At 38.5% G+C, this 21,967-nt stretch overlaps 1 protein-coding gene and 2 pseudogenes across 10 annotated transcripts in view; 2 read left to right on the plus strand and 1 right to left on the minus strand.

Moving 5' to 3' along the window:
• The window catches only part of SFI1 (SFI1 centrin binding protein), a 106,732-nt gene that overhangs the window by 17,106 nt on the left and 67,659 nt on the right, over window positions 1–21,967 (plus strand). For 8 of the 10 annotated variants that reach the window (XM_049619045.1, XM_049619044.1, XM_049619036.1 and 5 more), the window contains exons 3-6: window positions 5,914–6,087; window positions 7,984–8,055; window positions 16,336–16,446; window positions 21,102–21,196. In XM_049619045.1, coding sequence (XP_049475002.1) covers window positions 5,914–6,087; window positions 7,984–8,055; window positions 16,336–16,446; window positions 21,102–21,196 — 452 coding nt within the window. The remainder of the gene's footprint in view (window positions 1–5,913; window positions 6,088–7,983; window positions 8,056–16,335; window positions 16,447–21,101; window positions 21,197–21,967) is intronic. The other 2 variants (XM_049619043.1, XM_049619046.1) reach the window with 1 other exon arrangement.
• Window positions 764–1,303, minus strand: LOC125913984 (40S ribosomal protein S20-like; annotated as a pseudogene).
• Window positions 6,160–7,977, plus strand: LOC125914693 (60S ribosomal protein L32-like; annotated as a pseudogene).

Below are 21,967 nucleotides of genomic sequence, written 5' to 3' on the forward strand. Positions count from 1 at the left end.
AGTTTCAGGTATAATGATTTCTGTGTTTGTATATATTGCAAAATGCTCACTACAGTGTCTAGTTAACATCTTTCATCATACATAATCACAGAATTTTTTTGTGATGAGAACTTTTAAGATTTACTCTCTTAGCAACTTTCAAATATGCAATCTAGTGTTATTAACCATAGTCACCATGCTGTACATTATATCCCCATGACTTATTTATTTTATAACTAGCAGTTTGTAGCTTTTGACTCCCGGCACCTGTTTTGACCACCCACCCCACCTCTGGCAACCACCAATCTGTTCTGTGTATCTGTGAGCTTGTTATTTTGTTTTTTGTTTTGTTTTAAGATTCCACATATAAGCAAAATCATATGGCATTTGTCTTTCTCTGTGTGACTTGTTTCACTTAGCACAATGCCCTCAAGGCCACTGATATTGCAAACGGCAGGATTCCATTCTTTTTTATGACTGAAGAATATTCTATTGTATATATTATTACCACAATTTCTTTGGTCATTTACCTGCCAGTGGACACAAGTTATTTCCGTCTTATTCCTTTATAATATATGCTATATATATATATATACATATGTATATGCTATAGTGAACATGGGGTTGTGTATATCTTTTAATTTTTTTTTTTAACGCTTATTTATTTTTGAGACAGAGAGAGACAGAGCATGAACGGGGGAGGGTCAGAGAGAGAGGGAGACACAGGATCTGAAACAGGCTCCAGGTCTGAGCGGTCGGCACAGAGCCTGATGTGGGGCTCGAACTCACGGACCGCGAGATCATGACCTGAGCCAAAGTCAGGCGCTTAACCAACTGAGCCACCCAGGCGCCCTGTGTGTATATCTTTTAGAGTTACTTCAGATAAATCCTCAGAAGTGGAATTGCTAGATCATATGGTAGGTCTATTTTTAATTTTTCTTTTACCTTATAATCAATTTATTAAAAAGGTTGATTTAAGCATCTGTAATGGTGACGTCAACCTCAATTCCTGGCTCAATACTGATGGAAGTAATCTGTTTAAAAATCTCAGAAGGATTGTGCAAATCAGTGAGTCGCTTATGGATCCTCATATGAAAACAATCTCAAGTCTTAGAACCGTCACCACAAGGAGTTTCTCTTGTAATGATTCTGAGAGTCTTGGTAGGCATCCAAACTGGTCCTTTCACTTTTCTTTTGTGCCTCTGATCAAGTCAGCACATACCTTCTCCAAAGATTTTACATTGTGGCTGGTTATAGTAATTCTGATTTGGAGAATTGCCACCTCTTGTTCCATGGGTGTCTTCCTGGTGTCTTTAGAAGCCATGGCTGCATCCTGGCTTCCTGAACGACTTGTTCCTCAATAAGACAAACAGCGATGAGTCAGGAGCAGTCTATCTTAAATTTTTTGAGGAACTTCCATATTGTATTCCACAGTGGCTCCTGGAGTTTGCATTTCCACCAATAGTGTACAAGGGTGTTGTTTTCTCCACATCCTCACCAACGGTTATTATTTCTTATATTTTTGATACAGCTGTTCTCACAAGTGTGAGGTGGTATCTCATTGTGGGTTTTTAAAAAGTTTATTTATTTAGAGAGAGAGAGAGAAAGTGTACACGAGTACAAGGGAAGGGCAAAAGAGAGGGAGAGTCCTAAGAAGGCTCTGCACTGAGAGCAGGCTCTGCACTCAGCGCAGAGCCCAATGTGGGTCTCAGTTTCACAACTATGAGATCATGAGCTGAGATGAAACTAAGAGTCAATCACTTAACATACTGAGCCACCCAGGCACCACTCATTGTGGTTTTGATGTGCATTACCCTGATGATTAGGTATGTTGAGCATCTTTTCATGTACCTGTCCACCATTGTATGTCTTCTTTGGACACATGTCTATTGAGATTCTCTGTCTGTTGCAAACTATGAGTCTGGAGTTCTCTCTTGTCCAGCAAGAGAGTGGATGCAGAATTGAATAAGAGAAAGGCTAGTGTCTGGGAGGAGACAAGAGCCCCGAATGGGATTTTGTCTCTGTATTTATTGAGCTCTCATGATCTTACACATGTGGTGACGTGAAGAAAATAGTCAGGTAGTAATCATTAACTTGTGTGTGTAAAAAGCAAGGGCCTGGGTAGCAAGTGGCATTTGTGATCAGAGCACAATAGTATATTGGTGCCAGATGGAAAGTAGTTTACTATAACGAGTTACTTGTGATCCCATTATAATATCTTGCTAACTAACCTTGGGCACTTTCCCCCTGTGGTGGCGACTTTCAGCCTTAAGCTTTTTTAACTCATTTATGTAAGTATAAGGAATTCTTGAACCTGTTTCCCCACATCTGCCCATTTGTAAATTGGATTGTTTTGTTTTTTTATTTTTATTTTTTGCTGTTGAGTTGTAGGAGTTCTTTATATACTTTGGGTATTAACCCCTTATCAGACATATGATTTGCAAATATTTTTTTTCATTCAGTAGATTGTTTTTGCATTTTGATTATTTCAGTTGCTGTGCAGAAGGTTTTTAGTTTGATTTAGTCCCATGTGTTGATTTGTGCTTTTGTTGCTTTTGCTTTTGGTGTCAAATCCAAAAAAATCAGTACTGAGACCAGTGTCAAGGAGCTTACCATTTATGTTTTCTTCTAGGAGTTTTATAGTTCCATGTCTTATGTTCACGTCTTTAATTCATTTTGAGTAAATTTTTGTGTATGGTGTAAGATAGTGGTCCAGCTTTATTCTTTTGCATGTAGCTGTCCAGTTTTCCCAACATCATTTATTAAAGAAACTTCCCTCCACTGTATATATTCTTGGTTCCTTTGTCATAAATTAATTGACTATATATGCATGAGTTTATTTCTGGGCTCTCTATTCTGTTTCATTGTTCTGTATGTCTGTTTTTATGCCAATGCCATACTGTTTTTGATAACTATAGGTTTGTAATATAGTTTGAAATCAGGGACCAGGGGGTCTCCAGCTTTGTTCTTTTTTCTCAGGATTGCTTTGACTACAAGGTCTTTCTTGGTTCCATACACATTTTAGGATTATTTGTTCTATTTCTGTGAAAAATGCCACTGGAATTTTCATAAGGATTGCATTGAATCTGTAGATGGCTTTGGGTAGTAAAGATATTTTAACAATATTGATTCTTCTGACCCATGTCACGGAGCGTTTGAGGTGACTTGATAGAATACTGCAAGTAACAAGAATCGACTATATATACATTTTTGATATTGACTTTGTATCAAATAGTCTTGATAGATTCTTATAAATTTTAGTAATATACCTGTAGGTTTTTTGGGGTTTTCTACATGCATAATCATGTCATATGCAAAATGACACTCTATTGCCCCCTCTCGAATCTTTATGACTATAGTTTCTCTTTTGTGCCTTAGTCTGCCAGCCAGGACCTCCAGTACAATGTTGTACAGAAATGGTATTGGTCTTACTTGTCATATTCATAATCTCCAAGGGAAAGCTGTCAATGTTTCACCTTAAGTATGGTATCTGCATAAGTTTTTCTTAGATAGCCCTTAGTAGATTAAGGCTAGTGTAAGATTTTTGTCATGAATGGATATTGAAAATTTTTTAGTCAACTCTGTTTTCTGCATCTATTGAAATGACTATATGATTGTCTTTTCTTTTTTTAAATCTTTATTTAATGTTTATTTAATGTTTATTTTGAGAGGGAGAGTATGTGTGCAAGCAGTGGAGGGGCAGAGAGAGAGGGAGATCCCAAACAGGCTATGTGCTGTCACCAAAGAGACTGACACAGGACTCAAACTCATGAACCATGAACCATGAGCCATGAGATCATGACCTGAGCTGAAACCAAGAGATGGATGCTTAACCAACTGAGCCACCCTATATGATTGTCCCCTATATGATTATCTTAATGGTTGATTTTTCTTTTCTTTTCTTTTTTTTAAGGTTTTATTTTTAAGCAGTCTCCACACCCAGTGTGAGGCTTGACCTCACAACCCTGAGAGCAAGAGTTGCACTCTCCACCCACTGAGCCAGCCAGGCTCCCCTTCATGGTTGAATTTTCTAATATTAATTAACCTTCTCTCTTTCTGGAATTAATCCTCCCTCATATTATCCTTTTTCTATGTTGCTGACTTAAGTTGGCTGCTATTTTGTTTAGATTTTTATGTATATATTCATTAATGAGATTGATATAAATTTTTCTTTCTTCAAATGTCCTTGTTAGGTTTTGTGTTAAGGTTATGGCTAGTCTCCTAAAACCACCTAATTTTATATAGATTTTGGGTGGGTAGTGTTCCTTTTTTAAAAAAGAGTTCTCAGAGTAGTTTATGTGAGATTGGCGTGAATTTTTCCTTAAATTTTGACAACAAATCATCTAGGCCTAGAGTTTTCTTTGTGGGAAGGTTTTTATTACTGTTTATTGTTGCTAATGGTTATTGGACTGTTCATATTTTATACTTCTTGTGTGGTTTTGATAACTTTTTTTTTTGTAGCTGTCTATCCATTTTACCTGCATCTTCATATTATTTGTATCAAGTTGTTTATAAGTATATTCTTAGGATCTGTAATGATGTTTCCTTTTTCCCCCTAATATTGATTTATTTGGCTTTTTCTCTCTCTTCTTGACCAGTTTAATTGACTATTTGTCAATTTTATTAGTGTTTTTAAAGAACTAACTTTTCTTTTTGATCTTCTCTATTTTTGTTTTCTATCTATGCAAAAAAGAATTAACATTGCAGGCTGGAGACTGCTATTCTTAGAAAGTCCTGCTTGCAGGGGTACCTGGGTGGCTCAGTCAGTTAAGCGTCTGACTCTTGATCTCAGCTCGGGTCATGATCTCAGGGTTGTGAGTTCAAGTCCTATATTTAAAAAAAACGTAAAATAAAAGAGGGGAGCCTGGGTGACTCAGTCAGTTGAGGGTCTGACTTCTTTTCAGGTTATGATCTTGTGGTGCAGGAGTTCAAGTCTCACATCAGGCTCCCTGCTGTCAGTGTGGAGCCCACTTCAGATCCACTGTCTCCCTCTCTCTGTGCTCTTTCTCTCTCCAAACAATATAAACATTTAAAAAAAAAGAAAAAAGAAAAGAATGTCCTGCTTAAAGGTTGACCCCTGACATGTCTAGAAACTTAGATTTGAAGAGGATTCTCACCAATCCCCAACTGATAAGGATAGTTAACTGTGCCTGAACTGTTTGTGCAAACAATGTGGTATATGCTGAATACCTGTTCTCCTTCTAGGAGTCTAGAATTTTGGTATGTGATTGGTAGAGGGTGCCTGTAGGACCAGCACCCAGTAAAAACTTCGGGCATTGAGTCTCTACAAAGCTTCCCTGATAGACAGTACTTCACACACGTTCACACAGTTCGATGCTGGGGGAATTAAGGGTATCCTATGTGACTGCCCTGGCAGAGGACTCTTGGAAGCATGCATTTGATTTCTAGCAGCCTTTGCCCCATTCCCCTTTTCTCTTGTGTCCTCTTGCTGTAATAAATCATAGCTATGAGTATAACTATATGCAAGTACTGAGTCCTTTTTTTTTTAATGTTTGTTAATTTTTGAAGGAGAGAGACAGAGCGTGATGGGGGGAAGCCAGAGAGAGAGAGGGAGACAGAATCCAAGTAAGCTCCAGGCTCTGAGCTGTCAGCACAGAGCCCAATGCGGGGCTCGAATTCACAAACTGAGAGATCATGACCGAAGTTGGACGCTTAACTGACTGAGCCACTCAGGTTCCCCCTCTGAGTCCTTCTTTCTAATCATCACTGAACCTAGGGTAGCCTTGGGGATGTTTGACACACCATTGTGAATGGCAGGTATTTCTATCTGAGATTGGGCTACTTATTGTCCATATTTATCAGTCTGTCTCATTGAGCTTATCTATTTAATTTCACTTGTGCATTAAAAGAGATTTGCATCACATACAGAGATAATTTGATTCTCCCTTTTCCCCGTTACTCCTCAAATTTAAGGTCTTTTAGGGATGGTGCAGTTAAGAAACCTTATCCTCCAAAGATACTGGCCAACAAGAAGTCGTCTGCCTTCTCTGGGATCCAGAGAGAGCTACCTAGTGCTGGTCATCCAGTGCAGTATCATGCCTCACATGGTTGGACCCGAAGGAACCAGTTACGAGAATTGCGCATCAGGTGAGCTTGCTGAGTGGTCATCTGCCTGCAATGATGTTTCCATTGTTCTCCCTTCTTGGTTAAAATGAGGGAATGATTCTTCTTTTCGTATCTCAGTTATTTAGGTGGGGACTTTGATGCCTGCTCTTTGTGGCAGAATGTTCAGAAGAAAAGGACATTTAGGAATCTGCAGACTTAAAATCTGTCATTCTGTGTTTTCATTCACATTCTCTAGTTGGGCCCCACAGTGTGTTAAGCTATAAGGAGTCTCCAGAAAAAGTCTAAACATAGTCTGAGAGAAATTAGTGTTTTCCACTACTCTTGATTAGGTCTACCAAAGGCATTCATTTATTCATTTAACAAAAATTTATCAGGCCTTCTCTTCCTTGGCGCTGCCTGTGACAGCCATTTCCTGTTGGCATCATAGCTGCCCTCGGACCTCTGGTGAAGCCCAAGGTCATTAAAAAGAGGACCAAGAAGTTTATCTGGCACCAGTTAGAGCAGTAAGTCAAAATTAAGTGCAACTGGCAGAAACCTAGAGTCATTGACAATAGGGTGTGCAGGAGATTCAAGGGCCAGATCTTGATGCCCAGAATTGGTTACAAGAGCAACAAGAAAACAAAGCACATGCTGCCCAGTGGCTCCCAGAAGTTCCTAGTCCACAGTGTCAAGGAGTTTGAAGTGCTGCTGATGTACAGTAAATCTTACTGTGCAGAAATTTCTCACAATGTCTTCTCCAAGAACTGCAAAGCCGTTGTGGAAAGAGCAGCCCAGCTGGCCCTCAGAGTCACCAATCCCAATGCCAGCCTGCACGGCGAAAAAAATGAATAGACAGCTTATGTGCACAGCATATTTGGGTTAATAAAACCATAAAACTACAAAAAAGATTTGTCAGGTACCTATTTAGCCAGGTGGTGGGCTAGATGCTGAGCATACAAGATGAATAAGACATTCCTGGTCCATGACCTCATGAAAGCTTAAAATCATGTGGGCTTGACAGACTGTTAAACAAGTCACAACAAAGCATGATAAGTGCCATAAGAGGATGTGGCACTGCGGGCCACGTGGTTGTAACAGTTCCACTGGTGTAGCCAGCAGGAACTTCCCAGAGGAAGTGGGGTTTAAGTCAAGTCCTAAAGGATAATGTAAGAATAAGCTGGATAAAGGGCAGAAGGAAAAAGAGTGTTCCAAGCCAAACCTGGAGACTAACTGGCCAAGACAAGCCAACTTTTTTTGTGTATACCAGGCACTGTGCTGGGTACTTGGGATGCTATGAGACATGGTCCCTGCTCTCAGGGGCTCACAGTCCAGAGCCAACAACAGGCACCCTGTGAGCCCATTACTGTGATTTGGTGTTATAACTTTACATTATACTAAGGGTTGAAACAGAGTTTTGAGGGTGTAAAGCTACTCACTATGTTTGGTTTGGGGAAGGTCCAGGAAGGCTTCACATAGGAGCAAGCATTGAAGATGAGCCTTGATAGGTAAGTGGGCATTTGCTAGGTATTTTAGGCAATGAGAAAAACACGAATAAAAGTATTATCATGTACTTCCTTTTCCTCAACTCTGAAGTCTTCATTGACAAAATACTTTGTATTGAAAATATTTTTTAAAAATAATCTGCTTGGGGTGCCTGGCTGGCTCAGTAGGTAGAGCATGCAACTCTTGATCTCAGGGTTGTGAATTCGAGCCCCACAGTGGAGGTAGAGACTACTTAAAAAAAACTGCTTGATCTTGGTTTTATAAGTCTGTCCCATCCTATGCTCTATTTGCTACAAGATCAGCTATGATTCACCTTTTGACTCATGCTAGCATCTCTCCCCCTGGGACCTTAGTTTCCTTCTGCTTTCCAGAAAGTTGATAACATAAGTCAAATGGAGTTTTAAAATGTGTATATCCTTTCTTTGCTTCTTTCAGATGCGTGGCCAGAAAGTTCTTATATTTGTGGATTCGAGTAACTTTTGGAAGAGTATTTCCCTCTAAAGCCAGGTAGTATTAGCTCAGAACACCAAACTTCTCTGAGTTTGTTCTAGGTTTTATTTTGTATTAAGCTCATGTGTAACCTTTGTTATGGCATGTGTTACATTCTTCTCCTGCTGCCCTCCAGTGTCCAGCAGGCATCTGATATAATGGTGACCTAGCAGAGAGTAGTTTGAATGCATGTGTGAAGCAATCGGAAATAAACCAAGATAGCTAAGACCCTCTGTGAAAAGGTATTCTGAGTATTTGCCCAGAAATAAGCAAGTTCCTTCAGGACACTGTTGAGACTGACCACATTGACATGATCTAGGACAGGACCTGGGGAAAAAGTTGCATTGGCAAGGGGAGTGAAATTTTAGTCAAGAGAATGTCCCTGTGCCACACCTTCCCTCTGTATGGGCCATTGCCCCCTGCTACAAGTTTTGGTTAAAATTGCTTTAACTGCAGTACCCAGAATGGATTGCTAGGGGGAGCCACCAGCATCAGGGACACATGCAAGAGGTAGTGGGGTTGGAGAGAAGGGGCCAGTGTATGGTATATTTCAGAGGAAGAATTGGCAGCCGTTGAGATGTAAGCATTTTTTTTTTAAAAAACTGGAATGTTGTGGGTTCTTAACCTCTCTATTCTTCCCTTATTACAACCTTTCGTTTCATTTTTCTGACATTGTCACTTTACTAATATGAAACGTCATCCAAATTTTTTGATTCAAACTCCTTTAAGCAAATTTGGCCTGTGGGTGTTCTCTGAAATCTTTTTTTTTTTTTTCACTTTTTTTATTTCACTTTCATTTTTGAAGGATATTTCACTCCATAGAGAAATCTAGGTTGCCAGTTTTCCCTCCAGCGTTTTGAAGATATTTCATTGTCTTATGGTTTCCATTTGTAAGTTGTTAGTCTAATTATTGCTGTTTTGAAGATTCATTATCTTATTTTTCAAAGTTTTAATATGATATGCCTAGGTATGGATTCATTTTCTTAAAGTCTTAGCTCATGCTGACATAATAGGTCACAGGGTTTTGGTTTTTTGCTTTGTTTTATGTACACATCTTCCTGGCATACTTTCTTTGTCCAAAGTCATGTTATTCTCCTTTTCCTTTCTCATACAATCACTTGCATGAGATTTGACCTCAGATACTTTGTTGCTCTTTTTATTTTTCTTGTTTTTTAACGTTTATTTTTGAGACCAAGAGAGCGAGAGAGAGCAAGAGAGAGACAGAGAGAGAGCATGAGAGTGGGAGAGGGCCAGAAAGGGGAGACAGAGAATCAGAAGCAGGCTCAGCACAATGAGCACAGAGCCTGGCACAGGGCTTGAAACCAAGAGTCGGACGCTTAACTGACTGAGCCAACCAGGCGCCCCTGTTGCTTTTTTAATTTTTTTTAATTTTTTTTTTAACGTTTATTTATTTTTGAGACAGAGAGAGACAGAGCATTAATGGGGGAGGGTCAGAGAGAGGTAGACACAGAATCTGAAATAGGCTCCAGGCTCTGAGCTGTCAGCACAGAGCCCGACGCGGGGCTTGAACTCACGGACTGCAAGATCATGACCTGAGCTGAAGTCGGCCGCTTAACCGACTGAGCCACCCAGGCGCCCCCCCGTTGCTTTTTATGTGGAATTAATCTCTCTGAACTTTTAGAGCGAGGCAAGGTCAGTTAACTTTCCTGATTTCACAGAGCTGTCTCATTTGTAGTATTAAAAAAAAATCATGCTGTCTTGCTCTATAGGATATCCTGGTTCTGTTCTCCTAAAATACTTGGTCTGATCCTCTCTTTCCTCTTCTCGATTGTCCCTCTCCTCAATTTCTATTCTACTCCCAGCAGCTTTTTCTCAGTATGAAGCTCTGTCCTAAAAGGGAGCCTGGCATGTTGGGTCTGAGACTATAGGCACTGGACTGCTCCAGCTGTTTCGGTTCTTTCTACATGAGCCGTGGTAACTGAGGGGACAGAGTTCCTCTCAGGTTCAGCTGCTAGTCTCAAATTGGGCCTCTGCACCTTGCAGTGACTGCTTATTGGCTGTTTGGAGGTTTTCCCATTCTCCAGCTCCTTAGATGCCACCCTCATTGTTCTTTCTTCCTCCTGTAGAAATATTAATACTATGCAGGTCTTTTGACTGTGGATGGTTTGTCCCTGTCTGCTTGCATTTTGGATTTATGGCGATACCTTGTCACCTGGTTTTGTTGTAACTGATACATGAATTTTTGGTTTTGCTACATGGTTGCCGTGTGTGTTTTACAGGGATTCAGAGACAGGAAAACTATGTTGCGCCCTCTACTATCTTCACCAAATTCTTTTCCTACTTAATTTTACATTACTTAATATTTGACCCATATTTAACTGGAAACCTTTTTTTTCAAGTAATACTCATTTATATTCCAAATACTTGGGAAATGCTGATTATATCTGTTAGAAATGCATTTAGGGCGCCTGGGTGGCTCAGTCTGTTAAACATCAGACTTCGGCTCAGGTCATGATCTCGCGGGTTGAGAATTTGATCCTGGAGTTGGGCTGTGTGCTGACAGCTCAGAGCGTGGACCCTGCTTCAGATTCTGTGTCTCCCTCTCTCTCTGCCGCTCCCTCTACTCACGCTGTCTCTCCCTTTCTCTCTCTCTCTCAAAAAAATAAACATTAAAAAAAAGAAATGTATTTGATTCTAAATAAGAGAAACTCTGGCAATAGCTTTAACAAATTGGGATTTGCTTTTTCTCATAAGCAGTCTGGAGGATGGTGTTGGTTTAGCTGTTCAGTGATGCCATCAGAGACTCAGGCTTTTAGTACCTTTCAAGTTCACCATTCTTAATATATTGCCCCTTTGTTCTCAGAGGTGACACTGCATAGTTGCAAAATGAGTGTTCTATTTTACACAGGAAGGAGTAAGGGAAGGGTGGTGTCAGCTAGATCTGTCTCTTATGCAGGAAAACAAAACTTTCCTGAAAGCCCTCAGCTGCATTCTGCTTCTGCCTCATTGGCCACCTTTTGGCCAGCAAAAAAGCTGGCTACCTTTTGCTGCAAAGCAGGCTGGGAAAGAAACCTTTCCAGCCTCTGCAGTCGGATGCCTGTGAGGAAGCAAAGGCTTGACTCTGGATGTTGGGTTAGCCAGTGACAGATGTTGGCTATACTGCTTTGAAATGATCACATTATTATACTCTTTACTTTCTTTGCTCTTGAATAGTAAGGGTATGGAGGAAAGAATACTGAACTGGAATTGGGGAGACCCAAGTTTTGGTCCTAGCCCAGATCCTAGGTAATTGTTTGGTCTAGGATAAGTTATGGCTCTGGGCCTTCTCAAATTGTAAAAAGAGAGAGTGAGAATGCTATTTGTTGTCTAAGCATCTATCAGAGTTAGTATCCTGATACTGTGTTTCCATTGACTTAGAAATTTGTGATGTTTTTGTTTTTGTTTTTGTTTTTCAAGTTGTAATCTCTCTTTAAATCAAGTGAGTTGTTATTTGGGGGAAAATTTTACATACTGATCTTTGCTTTTTTTGTTATTGTTTTGGTCTTTTTCCATGTTATTTATTCCTCACTTTGAGGAATATTAGAGAATTATTTCATACCAGAAAATGCAGAATAATGCCTTTATATTCTTGGAAATTTTTTTAACTTTTATAAACTGGCATTGTTTTATCATTAATAAACTGAATCAAAATGATCATTGAATTAGTAGGGTGAAAATAATGCAGTATATGTCCATTTATAAGGTAGTCATAAATATGAGGTAGTTAGCTATTTTTCTGAAGAGGAGATCTAAATAAAAATTTTTGGCTAACTTGGGAAGTAGGTAAAATGCTCTTGTCTATTTATAGTATTTATTTATTTTCTAAGTTTATTTATTTTGAGAGAGAACAAGTGGGTGAGGAGCAGAGAGAGAGGGAGAGAGAGAATCTTAAGCAGGCACTGCAATGTCAGTGCAGAGCCCAACACAGGGCTTGACGTCACAAACTATGAGATCATGACCTGAGCCAAAACCGAGTGGGACACTTAACCAACTGAGCCACCCCAGCGCCCCTATAGTATTTATTTATTTTTGTTTACAATATTTAATTCATCAATATTTCTTCCTCATTCTTAGCTAATGGCCTTGCTTCCTATTTTCTTGATAGAAACAACAGAAGAGACTTGCACAAGCTCCCTCCACCACATCCACCCACTCACCGCGAGCATCTATCATGCAACTTGCTTTCCCTACTGTTAGGCCAGTGACCTGCCCTTGCTCTCATCTGCGGCAAAATTTTTGGCTTCTGCATTCGGTTGCCTTTGTGCCTACTCAAGGCCATCACCCTAGCAATTTTTTTTTTCTCTTTTCTGCATTATCAATTTTTTGCTCTCTACTGGATCATTTGCACCAGCCTATAATACCCTTTATTTCTCTTATCCTGAAAAAAATAAAATCTCTTTGGCTGTAGGTCCTCCTGCAGCTAGCACTCTGTATCTTTGCTCCCCTTTACATCAACTCCCCTGGCCAGACTCGGTGTGTCCAACATGTCTTGTAATCTCCCTTATATCTATCCCACTAGGCTTTAGATTCTACTCCTCCACCAAAACTATATTTGTTAAGGTCATTGCATTTGCCAAAATTAGTGGTAAATTCTGAAACTTCCTCTTACTTGGCCTACCAGGAAGCAAGACAGTCTGTCATTCCCTTCTCTGAGAAGCCCTTTCTTCTTGCACCTTCCAGGTTACCATCCTCTCATGGTTTCCCTTTTCCCTCTTTGACTGCTCCATCTTTCTTTTGTGGATTCCTCCTCACCTAAATACCCAGTGCCACATCTTTGTGCTGCTTCTGTGTACCTCACAATCGTGATAATCTCATCAACTCTCAGGATGATTCCCAAATATATACACCCCGCCCAGACCTCTCTCTTGTCCAGACTGCTATGTATGTGGCAATTCCACTGTGTGTCTAATAGATGTCACAACTTAACTATGTCCAAACCTGAAATCTAGAGCATCCCCACAAACCTCTCTGCTGAGCCTTCTCCCTCTCTGTTAATGGAAACTCCCATATTTCCAGGGACTTGGGTCAGAAACCCGGGAGTCACCTTTGACATCTCTCTCTCATACCCCAGTTTACAATGCCAAATGCCCAAATTGTGTTGACATAACTTTCAAGATATATTCAGACTCCACCTCTCTTCAGCACTTCCAGTACCACCCTGGTCCAAGCCATCATCATGTCTCCCCCTGAATGACTGCAGTAACTTCACTGGTCTCCTATTTCCAGCCCTAGCCCCAGTCAGTCTTTTCACAACTGGTATTCTGAGTAAATCAAGTCATGTCCCTCCTCTGCTCAGATGGCTTCCCTTCTGGCCAAGAGTAAAAGCCATAGTCCTTATGGTGGCCTATAAAGCCAATTGACTTTTTTGTTATCTATCTATGGATTTTTAAAAAATTTCTGCTGTCATATTTAAAATTCCCAACATCTCTTTTTTGTTCTCTGAATATTCCTTTTTTTTTTTTTTAAGAAATCGCATCCTGTAGGTTCATAATCTTTTGAAGTTAATGTAGCCATTTGTTTTTAAGATTTTTGCTTATATTGTCTGTTTCTTCTGAGCCCTTTTTTTCTCTGTGCTTTTGGTCATTGTCTCATATTGGAGCCTTGCCTCAAATATCAAAACATCCTTTCATTGTCTATTCATATTTAAGAGTTAGGCACTAAAATGCTAATTTTGGGATCCTTTCTATGTATGCATAAGGACTTATAAACTGAAGGCTTCACTTTAGGCTTTTGAGGTAGAGACTGGACAGTTTCACTGAGGAACCTCCAGCTGTCACTATCCAGAAGCCTTTTCTGTTAGGTGGTTGATCATGTTCCCCAGAGGAGAGGAATCCTCCAAATTCTTTCTGGGCTGGAGTGGCTTGGAGGTGGGTGGTAGTGATTATAAACTTGGAATGTGGATCTCACTGTTGAGTATGTGGACTCTCCATTTAAGACCCTCTCCAGATCTCTGGTGATATTCTGCAGTCCAGTGTTCCTCTGTTGAGCTTCTCCAGAGATAAACCCAAGTCTCTGCTTGGGTGAATAAAAGGATCCAGGGGCCTAATTGCTGCTTATGCCCAGGCTTGCAAACAATCCTGTGTTTTCATCTCCACCCAGGGCTCCCTCATTCCTGATGCCTCATGTTCCCATGCCTGTCTGAGGTCTGTGCCACCAGCTGGTTGCTTCTTGACTCCCACAGAACAAGATACTTAGTACTCTCTTGGCTTTCTCTGATATGGTATGATATGTTGATTCAGTTCTCTGATATGTTGATTCAGTTGCCTGTGCTATCATTTAAAATTTGTTGACATCTCTGATCTATCATTGTTGCTCCTATTCTCTTTGTCTTTGTGAGTTTGCACCTTTTGAAATGTATGTGCTGTTATTTTAGTGGGGTTTAGGAAGAGAAGGAGGTTGATGGATAGTAGTAGATGATGGAAGGAAGTACATGTGCACATGGAAGTGGTTCTTTTCCATGAAATTTTTAAAAAATTGTGATCAAAGTTGTTGTTTAAAAATTCTTCAGGGGCACCTGGGTGGCTCAGTCAGTTAAGCGATCGACTCTTGATTTCAGCTCAGGTCATAATCTCATCGTTTGTGAGACTGAGCCTTGCATCAGGCTCTGCGCTGTGAGCGTGGGATTCTTTCTCTGCCCTTCCCCCAGTCATGCTTTCTCTCTCTCAAAATAAACAAACATTAAAAAAAATTTTTTTTTAACTATAGACACATGTAATAGGAAACACTAGTCTTCTATAATCTTCCTGAGAGAAAACCACTGGTAATAGTTTGGTATTGTGGAGATGTTTTCAGGCTTTTAATATGTATAATATAATTATTTTTATGTATGCAGAGTACATGCATATAGATGTATATGTTTTTATGTATGTCTACAAATATGTATGTGTGTGCATACATTATATATGTGTAAATATATACAAATTTGTATGCATTCTAACATAGGAGTAGTGGAAATACAAAAAAAATGTAACTTTAGAGGTGCCTGAGTGGCTCAGTCGGTTAAGTGTCCGATTTTGGTTCGGGTCAGGATCTCATGGTTTGTGAGTTCAAGCCCCACATTGGGCTCTCTGGTGTCAGCTCAGAGCCTGCTCCTGATCCTCTGTCTCCTTCTCTCTCTGCCCCTCCCCCATTTGTTCGTGCTGTCTCTCAAAAATAAATAAACATGAAAAAAATTAACTTTAGAAAATGGTGTCATACATACTATGAGGTAGCTTTATTTTTTCACCTAACCACTTCTCTGGAACATCTCATTTCAATATCTTTAGCTCCACTTCACAAAAAATGACAAGGTGAAGTTAGTTGACTTTAACCTATCCATCCCTTTGAGGGACATTTGTTGACTTTTATCCTCTTTTATTATGAACAAGAGCGAAGTGAATTTCCCTATGAGTATTTTTGCTAGCTAGTTTTTTAAAAACTGTGAGTGGTGAGGAGGAAGCACATGTTAATAAGCTGCAGAACTATGAAAAGAAATTCAAAGTGACTGACAGGCACAGAGTTCTTGAATTATCAGTCACCTCCACAGTGCCTGTTAGCATCAACACAATCTGCCATTGCTCTTGTTTTCTTTCTTATTACCTTTGTCCTCTCTTTATTGCCTCTACGTATCTTCTGCTGTTTTTATAACTCTCCTGGACAGATTTCAGTGAAACTAATATGCTCTGTTCTTATTAAGTACTAGGAATAACATTAAGTATTTGCTGATTTTATAACTTTTAATCTCCTCTATACATAAATGTGAAGTATAGTTACTACTTCAAAAATATTTTTTAGGGCCACCTGGGTAGCTCAGTTGAGCGTCTGACTTTGGCTTAGGTCATGATCTTGTGGTTTGTGAGTTTGAGCCCCACATAGGGCTCGCTGCTGACAGAGCCCGCTTTAGATCCTGTCCTGCTCTCTTTGCCCCTTCCCTGGTTGTGCTCTCCCAAAAATAAATAAATATTAAAAAAATAATAATAATAAAAACATTTTTTTTAGTCTGATGAAGAAAAAAATGAAGAATAATTCTCAACTCATGGTATTTGAAGTCAGATTTTTATTTTACTTTAACCTCCTCAATTGGTAAGATCTGTAGTATAACATTTTTAGCTTTTTTCCTAGTTTAAGTACTTTTCTTTCCTAGTTTAAATACTTCTAAATATTTGATCTGAAAATATTTTTTTATTCTATTCTGGTGTTATCAAATAATGAGCCATGCTTTTCTATGAGAATGTAACAGCAATATTAAACTAATTTGGGAACAAATACCAGCTCCCACATCATCATGGATTTTTCTCTGATTTTTGTTCATTGCCAAAGGTGTTACTATGAGCAGAGAATACTACGGAAGGTCTTTGAAGAATGGAAAGAAGAGTGGTGGGTTTTCCAGCGAGAGTGGAAACTCTGTGTTCGAGCAGACTGCCACTATAGGTCAGGTTTCATGTTATATTACTTTAATTTTGCTGATTCACATTATGAAATAGTTATCTGTTGGCATATTTCTGGTCAAAAGGAGAAAGTTTTTTTGTCCCCCAGTTTTATTGAGATATAACTGACATATAACTGTATGAGTTTCAGGTATACAGCATAAAGGTTTGACTTACATATATTGTGAAATGATTACCACAATAAGTGTAGTTAACATCCATTGTCTCATAAAGATACAATAAGAAGAAATGGAAAAAAAAAGAAAAAAACTTTTTTTAGTTATAATGAAAAGTCTTAGGATTTATTCTCTTAACTTTTATATATATCATACAGTAGTGGTAACTATAGTTATCATGTTGTACATTTCATCCTGAGGACTTACCTATTTTATAATTGGAAGTTTGTACCTTTTGACTACTTTCCTCCAATTCCTTCTCCCCCTACTCTCCCACCCCCACCTCTGGTAACCACAAATCTGATCTTTTTCTATGATTTTTTTTGGTTCGTTTTTAGATTCCACAGTAAGTGAGATCATACAGTATTTGTCTTTGTCTGACTTAATCATTCAATATAATGCCCTCAAGGTTCATCCATGTTGTCACAAATGGCAGAATTTCTTTGTTTTTTATTCCATTGTATATATAGACCACAACTTCATCCATTCATCCATCATGGACAATTAGGTCGTTTCCATATCTTAGCTATTGTAAATAATACTGCTATGAACATGAGGGTGAAAATATCTTTGCAAGTTAGTGTTTTTGTTTACATTAGATATATTCCCAGAAGTGAAATTGCTGGATCATATGGTAGTTCTACTTTTAATTTTTTTAGGATCCTCCATATTGTTTTTTATAGTGGCTGTAGCAATTTACAGTCTCCACACTCACACCAGCATTTGTTATCTTTTGTCTTTTTGATAATGGTCATTCTAACAAGTATGAGGTGATAGCTCATTGTGGTTTTTCATTTCCCTGATGACTAGTGATGTTGAGCATCTTTTCATGAACCTGTTGGCCTTACATAGACCTTCTTTGGAAAAATGTCTATTCAGGATCTTTGCCTATTTTTTTTAAAATGGGCTCCATGCCCAGCGTAGGCCTTTGACTCATGACTTCAAGATCAAGAGTTGCAGACTCTACCAACTGAGCCAGCCAGGTACCCCTTTGCCTATTTTTAAGTTAGATTATTTGGGGGGTTCGCTATTAAGTTGTATAAGTTCTGTATATATTTTGGATATTAACCCTTTATCAGAATTATGGTTTGCAAGTATTTTTTCCCATTCCACAGGTTATCTTTTTCACTTTCTTGATTGTTTCTTTTGCTGTATAGAATTTTTTAGTTTGATGTAGTCCTACTTGTTTATGTTTATTTCATTGCTTGTGCTTTAGGTGTCATACCAAAAAAATCATTTCTAAGATGTGAAGGTGCTTTTTCCCTATATTTTCCTTTAGAAGTTTCATGGTTTCAGATCTTATATTTAAGTCTTTAATCCACTGCAAGTTAATTTTTTGTGAGTGGTTTAGGATATGTGTCTGGTATCATTCCTTTACATGTGAATATCCAGTTTTCCCAACACCATTTATTGAAGAGATTGTCTTTTCTCCACTGAGTAGTCTTGGCTCCTTTTTCAAATATTAGTTGACCATATATACTTGGGTTTATTTCTGGGCTTTTGATTCTGTTCCATTGGTCTGTTTGTTTTCATGCCAGTACCATATGCTTTGATTACTATAGCTTTACAACATAGCTTTAAATCAGGAAGTGTGATGCCTCCTGCTTTGTTCTTCTTTCTCAGAATTGCTTTGGATATGTGGAGTCTTTTGTGATTCCATAGAAATTTTAGGATTGTTCTGCTTCTTGTAGAAAATGCCATTGGAATCTTGATAGGCTTACATTGAATCTATAGATGGCTTTTGGTAGTATTACTTTAATAATTTTAATAATATTTTATTAGTTAACACTTAATTACATAATTAATTAAATTACATAATGTAATATAATTTTAATAATATTAATTCTTTTAATCCATGAATGGAATGGATACCTTTACATTTCTCTTTTTCAATGTTTATTATTTTGAGAGAGAGAGTGTGCACATGCGTATTCACACAAAGGGGAGAGGTAGAGAGAGAAGGAGGGAGAGAGAATCCCAAGTAGGCTCTGCATTGTCAGTGCAGAGCCCTACATGGGGTTCAGTCTCACGAACTGTGAGATTTTCACCTGAGCCAAAATCAAGAGTCAGACACTTAACCGACTGAGTTACCCAGGTGTCCCTACCTTTCTATTTCTTTGTGTCTTCTTTGATTTCTTTTGTCAATGTTTTGTAGTTTTCAGAATAGAGATCTGTCATTTCCTTGCTTAAATTTATTACAAAGTATTTTATTGTTTTTGATGTATTATAAGTGGAATTGATTTATTTCTTTTTTTAGATAATTCACTGTTAGTGTACAGAAATGCTACTGATGTGTGTGTTGATTTTGTATTCTGCAAAGTTTAATGAATTTATTTATTAAATATAATAGTTTTGAGGCTGAGTCTCTAGGATTTTCTATGTATAAAATCATGTTGTCTGCAAATAGGCAGTTTTACTGCTTCCTTTCCAATTCTGATGCCTTTTACTTTTTCTTGACTGCTTGCTCTGACTAGGACTTCCAGTACTATGTTGAATAGGAATGGTGAGAGTGGACACTTTTGTCTTGTTCCTCATCTTAGGGGAAAAGCTCTCAGCCTTTCTCCATTGGGTATGATGTTAACTGTGGACTTGTCATGTATGGCCTTTATTATATTGAGATATGTTTGGTCTATGCCTAATTTGTTAAATGTCTTTATGATGAGTGGTTGTTGAATTTTGTCAAATGCTTTTTCTGTGTCTACTGAGATGATCCTATAATTCTTTTCTTTTATCCTGTTAATGTGATATATCGCATTGATTTGGAGAAAAGTTTTGAATCATATTCTGTTTTGCTTCAAAATATTTTTAGAGTAAGTAAGATCAAATTCCTAAATTAAACCCAAGCACATGTGCATGTGGGCACACACAAACACACACACACACAGACACCTTTTTAATGTAAGTTACCGTTATGTGTTGGTAATGTTCATGATTTCAATAGTGTTTTCTCACTGACACTTCTGTATAATTTCTAATTCTGAGAGCATTCTGTTTTTTAAACTAATAAGTTGATTTAATTTTTATTGATTATGGGAGAAAATATATGCCCAATAGCAGACAGTAAGAAAATAGAAATGGGAAGAAAAAAAACTCTAAATCTTGACGTTGGTCAAGGGATAAGTAGAGGAAAATGTAAAAATGGGAATTATATTAAATACACATTTTTATACTTTTTTTTTAATGTTTATTTAGTTTTGAGAGAGAGACAGAGCATGAGTGGGGAAGGGGTAGAGAGAGAAGGAGACACAGAATCTGAAGCATGCTTCAGGCTCCAAGCTGTCAGCACAGAGCCAGATGCAGGGCCCAAAATCACAAAACATGAGGTCATGACCTGAACTGAAGTCAGACACTCAACCAACTGAGCCACCTAGGCACCCTTTTTATTATACCTTTTCTAATAAAAGATTAATGTACCTTATACATCATATCTTCTTAAAATAGTATTCACTCTCATAATCTTCTTTATTTAGGTTCTTTGGGTCAGAGTTTCTGATTTATAGATATTTCAGATAAAATATAGACAATGTTGAATCATTCTAATAAGGTGGTAGAGTATGAAATCAAGTCTTAGTCGGGGCGCCTGGGTGGCTCAGTCGGTTAAGTGTCCAACTCTTGGTTTCAGCTCAGATCATGAACTCAAGGTTTTGTGAGTTCAAGCCCCACATTGAGCTCTGTGCTGACAGCACAGAGCCTGCTTGGGATTTTCTCTCTCTCTCTCTCTCTCTCTCTCTCTCTCTCTGCGCCCCTCCCTGCTCATGCTGTCTCTCTCTCAAAAAAATAAATAAATAAACTTAAAAAAAAAATCAAATCTTAGGACATGAGATAGTGAAAATATGGAAACGCTGACAGTCTTTCTTTTAAAAAAAAAATGTTTATTCATTTTGAGAGAGAGAATGCAGGCATGAGCAGGAAAAGGGCAGAGAGAAGAGAGGGAATCCCAAGGAGGCTCTGAGCTGTCAGTGCAGAGCCCTATGTGGGACTCAGTCTCCTGAATTGTGAGATCATGACCTGAACCAAAATCAAGAGTCAGAGACCACCAAATGAGCCACCCAGGTGTCCCAGGACTGACAGTCTTAATGGGTACAGTGTATGTCTTGAGAAGGAAAAGACAAAGGAAAAGTGTCATTGACCATGTTTTAGTGCAGAGGAAAGGTGTAATGTTTTATATAATGTGGATGATTAAGGTGATAATATTACTGTCATTCACAGCTTTGTGAATGCTGAAGGTGAAGTTATTCTTGGATAATTCCAGCCTATTTTTCCTTAATGATTCTATGTGGTGAGGAGAATGACTCTGCATTAAGGAGAATAGGTTTCACTTTGATTGTGGGAAATGAAATTTTTAGCTTAAGAGATAGGTAAGACTTTTTTATATCAGAATCATCCATGTTAATATCTCCTGAGTACAGAACGGATTTGGTATATTGAGTTAGGAGTTTTTTTGGTTTAAAGAAATACCATTTGCTTTTTTTCACCTCCTCAGATATTACTTGTACAATCTGATGTTCCAGACCTGGAGGACCTATGTGCATCAGCGGCAAAAGATGAGGAACAAGTACATGAGAGCTGAGAATCATGGTGAGAAAAGGAAGTACATGTCTAAAAAAATTCCTTCATTTATTTGATTTTTTTTAATGAAGACTTAATTTTTTTAGAGTTGTTTTAGTTAGGTTCATAGCAAAATTGAGAGGAAGATTACAGTGATTACCCATTTATCCCCTTCCTCCCACATGCATAGTCTCTCCCACTATCATCGTCACTCACCAGAGTGGTACATTTGTTACAATGAATCTGCATCCACACATCGTTATCACTCAAAGTCCATAGACCTCAGGGTTCACTCTGGGTGTTACACATTCTATGGACATGTATCTCATTACGGCATCAAATAGAATATTGTCACTGGTCTTAAAATCTTCTGTGCTCTGCCTATTTAGTTCATCTCCTCCCCCTTGCAACTTTTAACTGTCTTCATAGTTTTGCCTCTTCCACAATTTCATATAATTGAAATCATCTAGTATGGATGTAGCCTTTTCATTTTTTTTTTCAATATATGAAATTTATTGTCAAATTGGTTTCCATACAACACCCAGTGCTCATCCCAAAAGGTGCCCTCCTCAATACCCATCACCCACCCCCCCCTCCCTCCCACCCCCCATCAACCCTCAGTTTGTTCTCAGTTCTTAAGAGTCTCTTATGCTTTGGCTCTCTCCCACTCTAACCTCTTTTTTTTTTTTTATTTTTCCTTCCCCTCCTCCATGGGTTTCTGTTAAGTTTCTCAGGATCCACATAAGAGTGAAAACATATGGTATCTGTCTTTCTCTGTATGGCTTATTTCACTTAGCATCA

This window comes from Panthera uncia (genome assembly GCF_023721935.1).
Source record: "Panthera uncia isolate 11264 chromosome D3 unlocalized genomic scaffold, Puncia_PCG_1.0 HiC_scaffold_8, whole genome shotgun sequence".
Classification (NCBI taxonomy): Eukaryota; Metazoa; Chordata; class Mammalia; order Carnivora; family Felidae; genus Panthera; species Panthera uncia.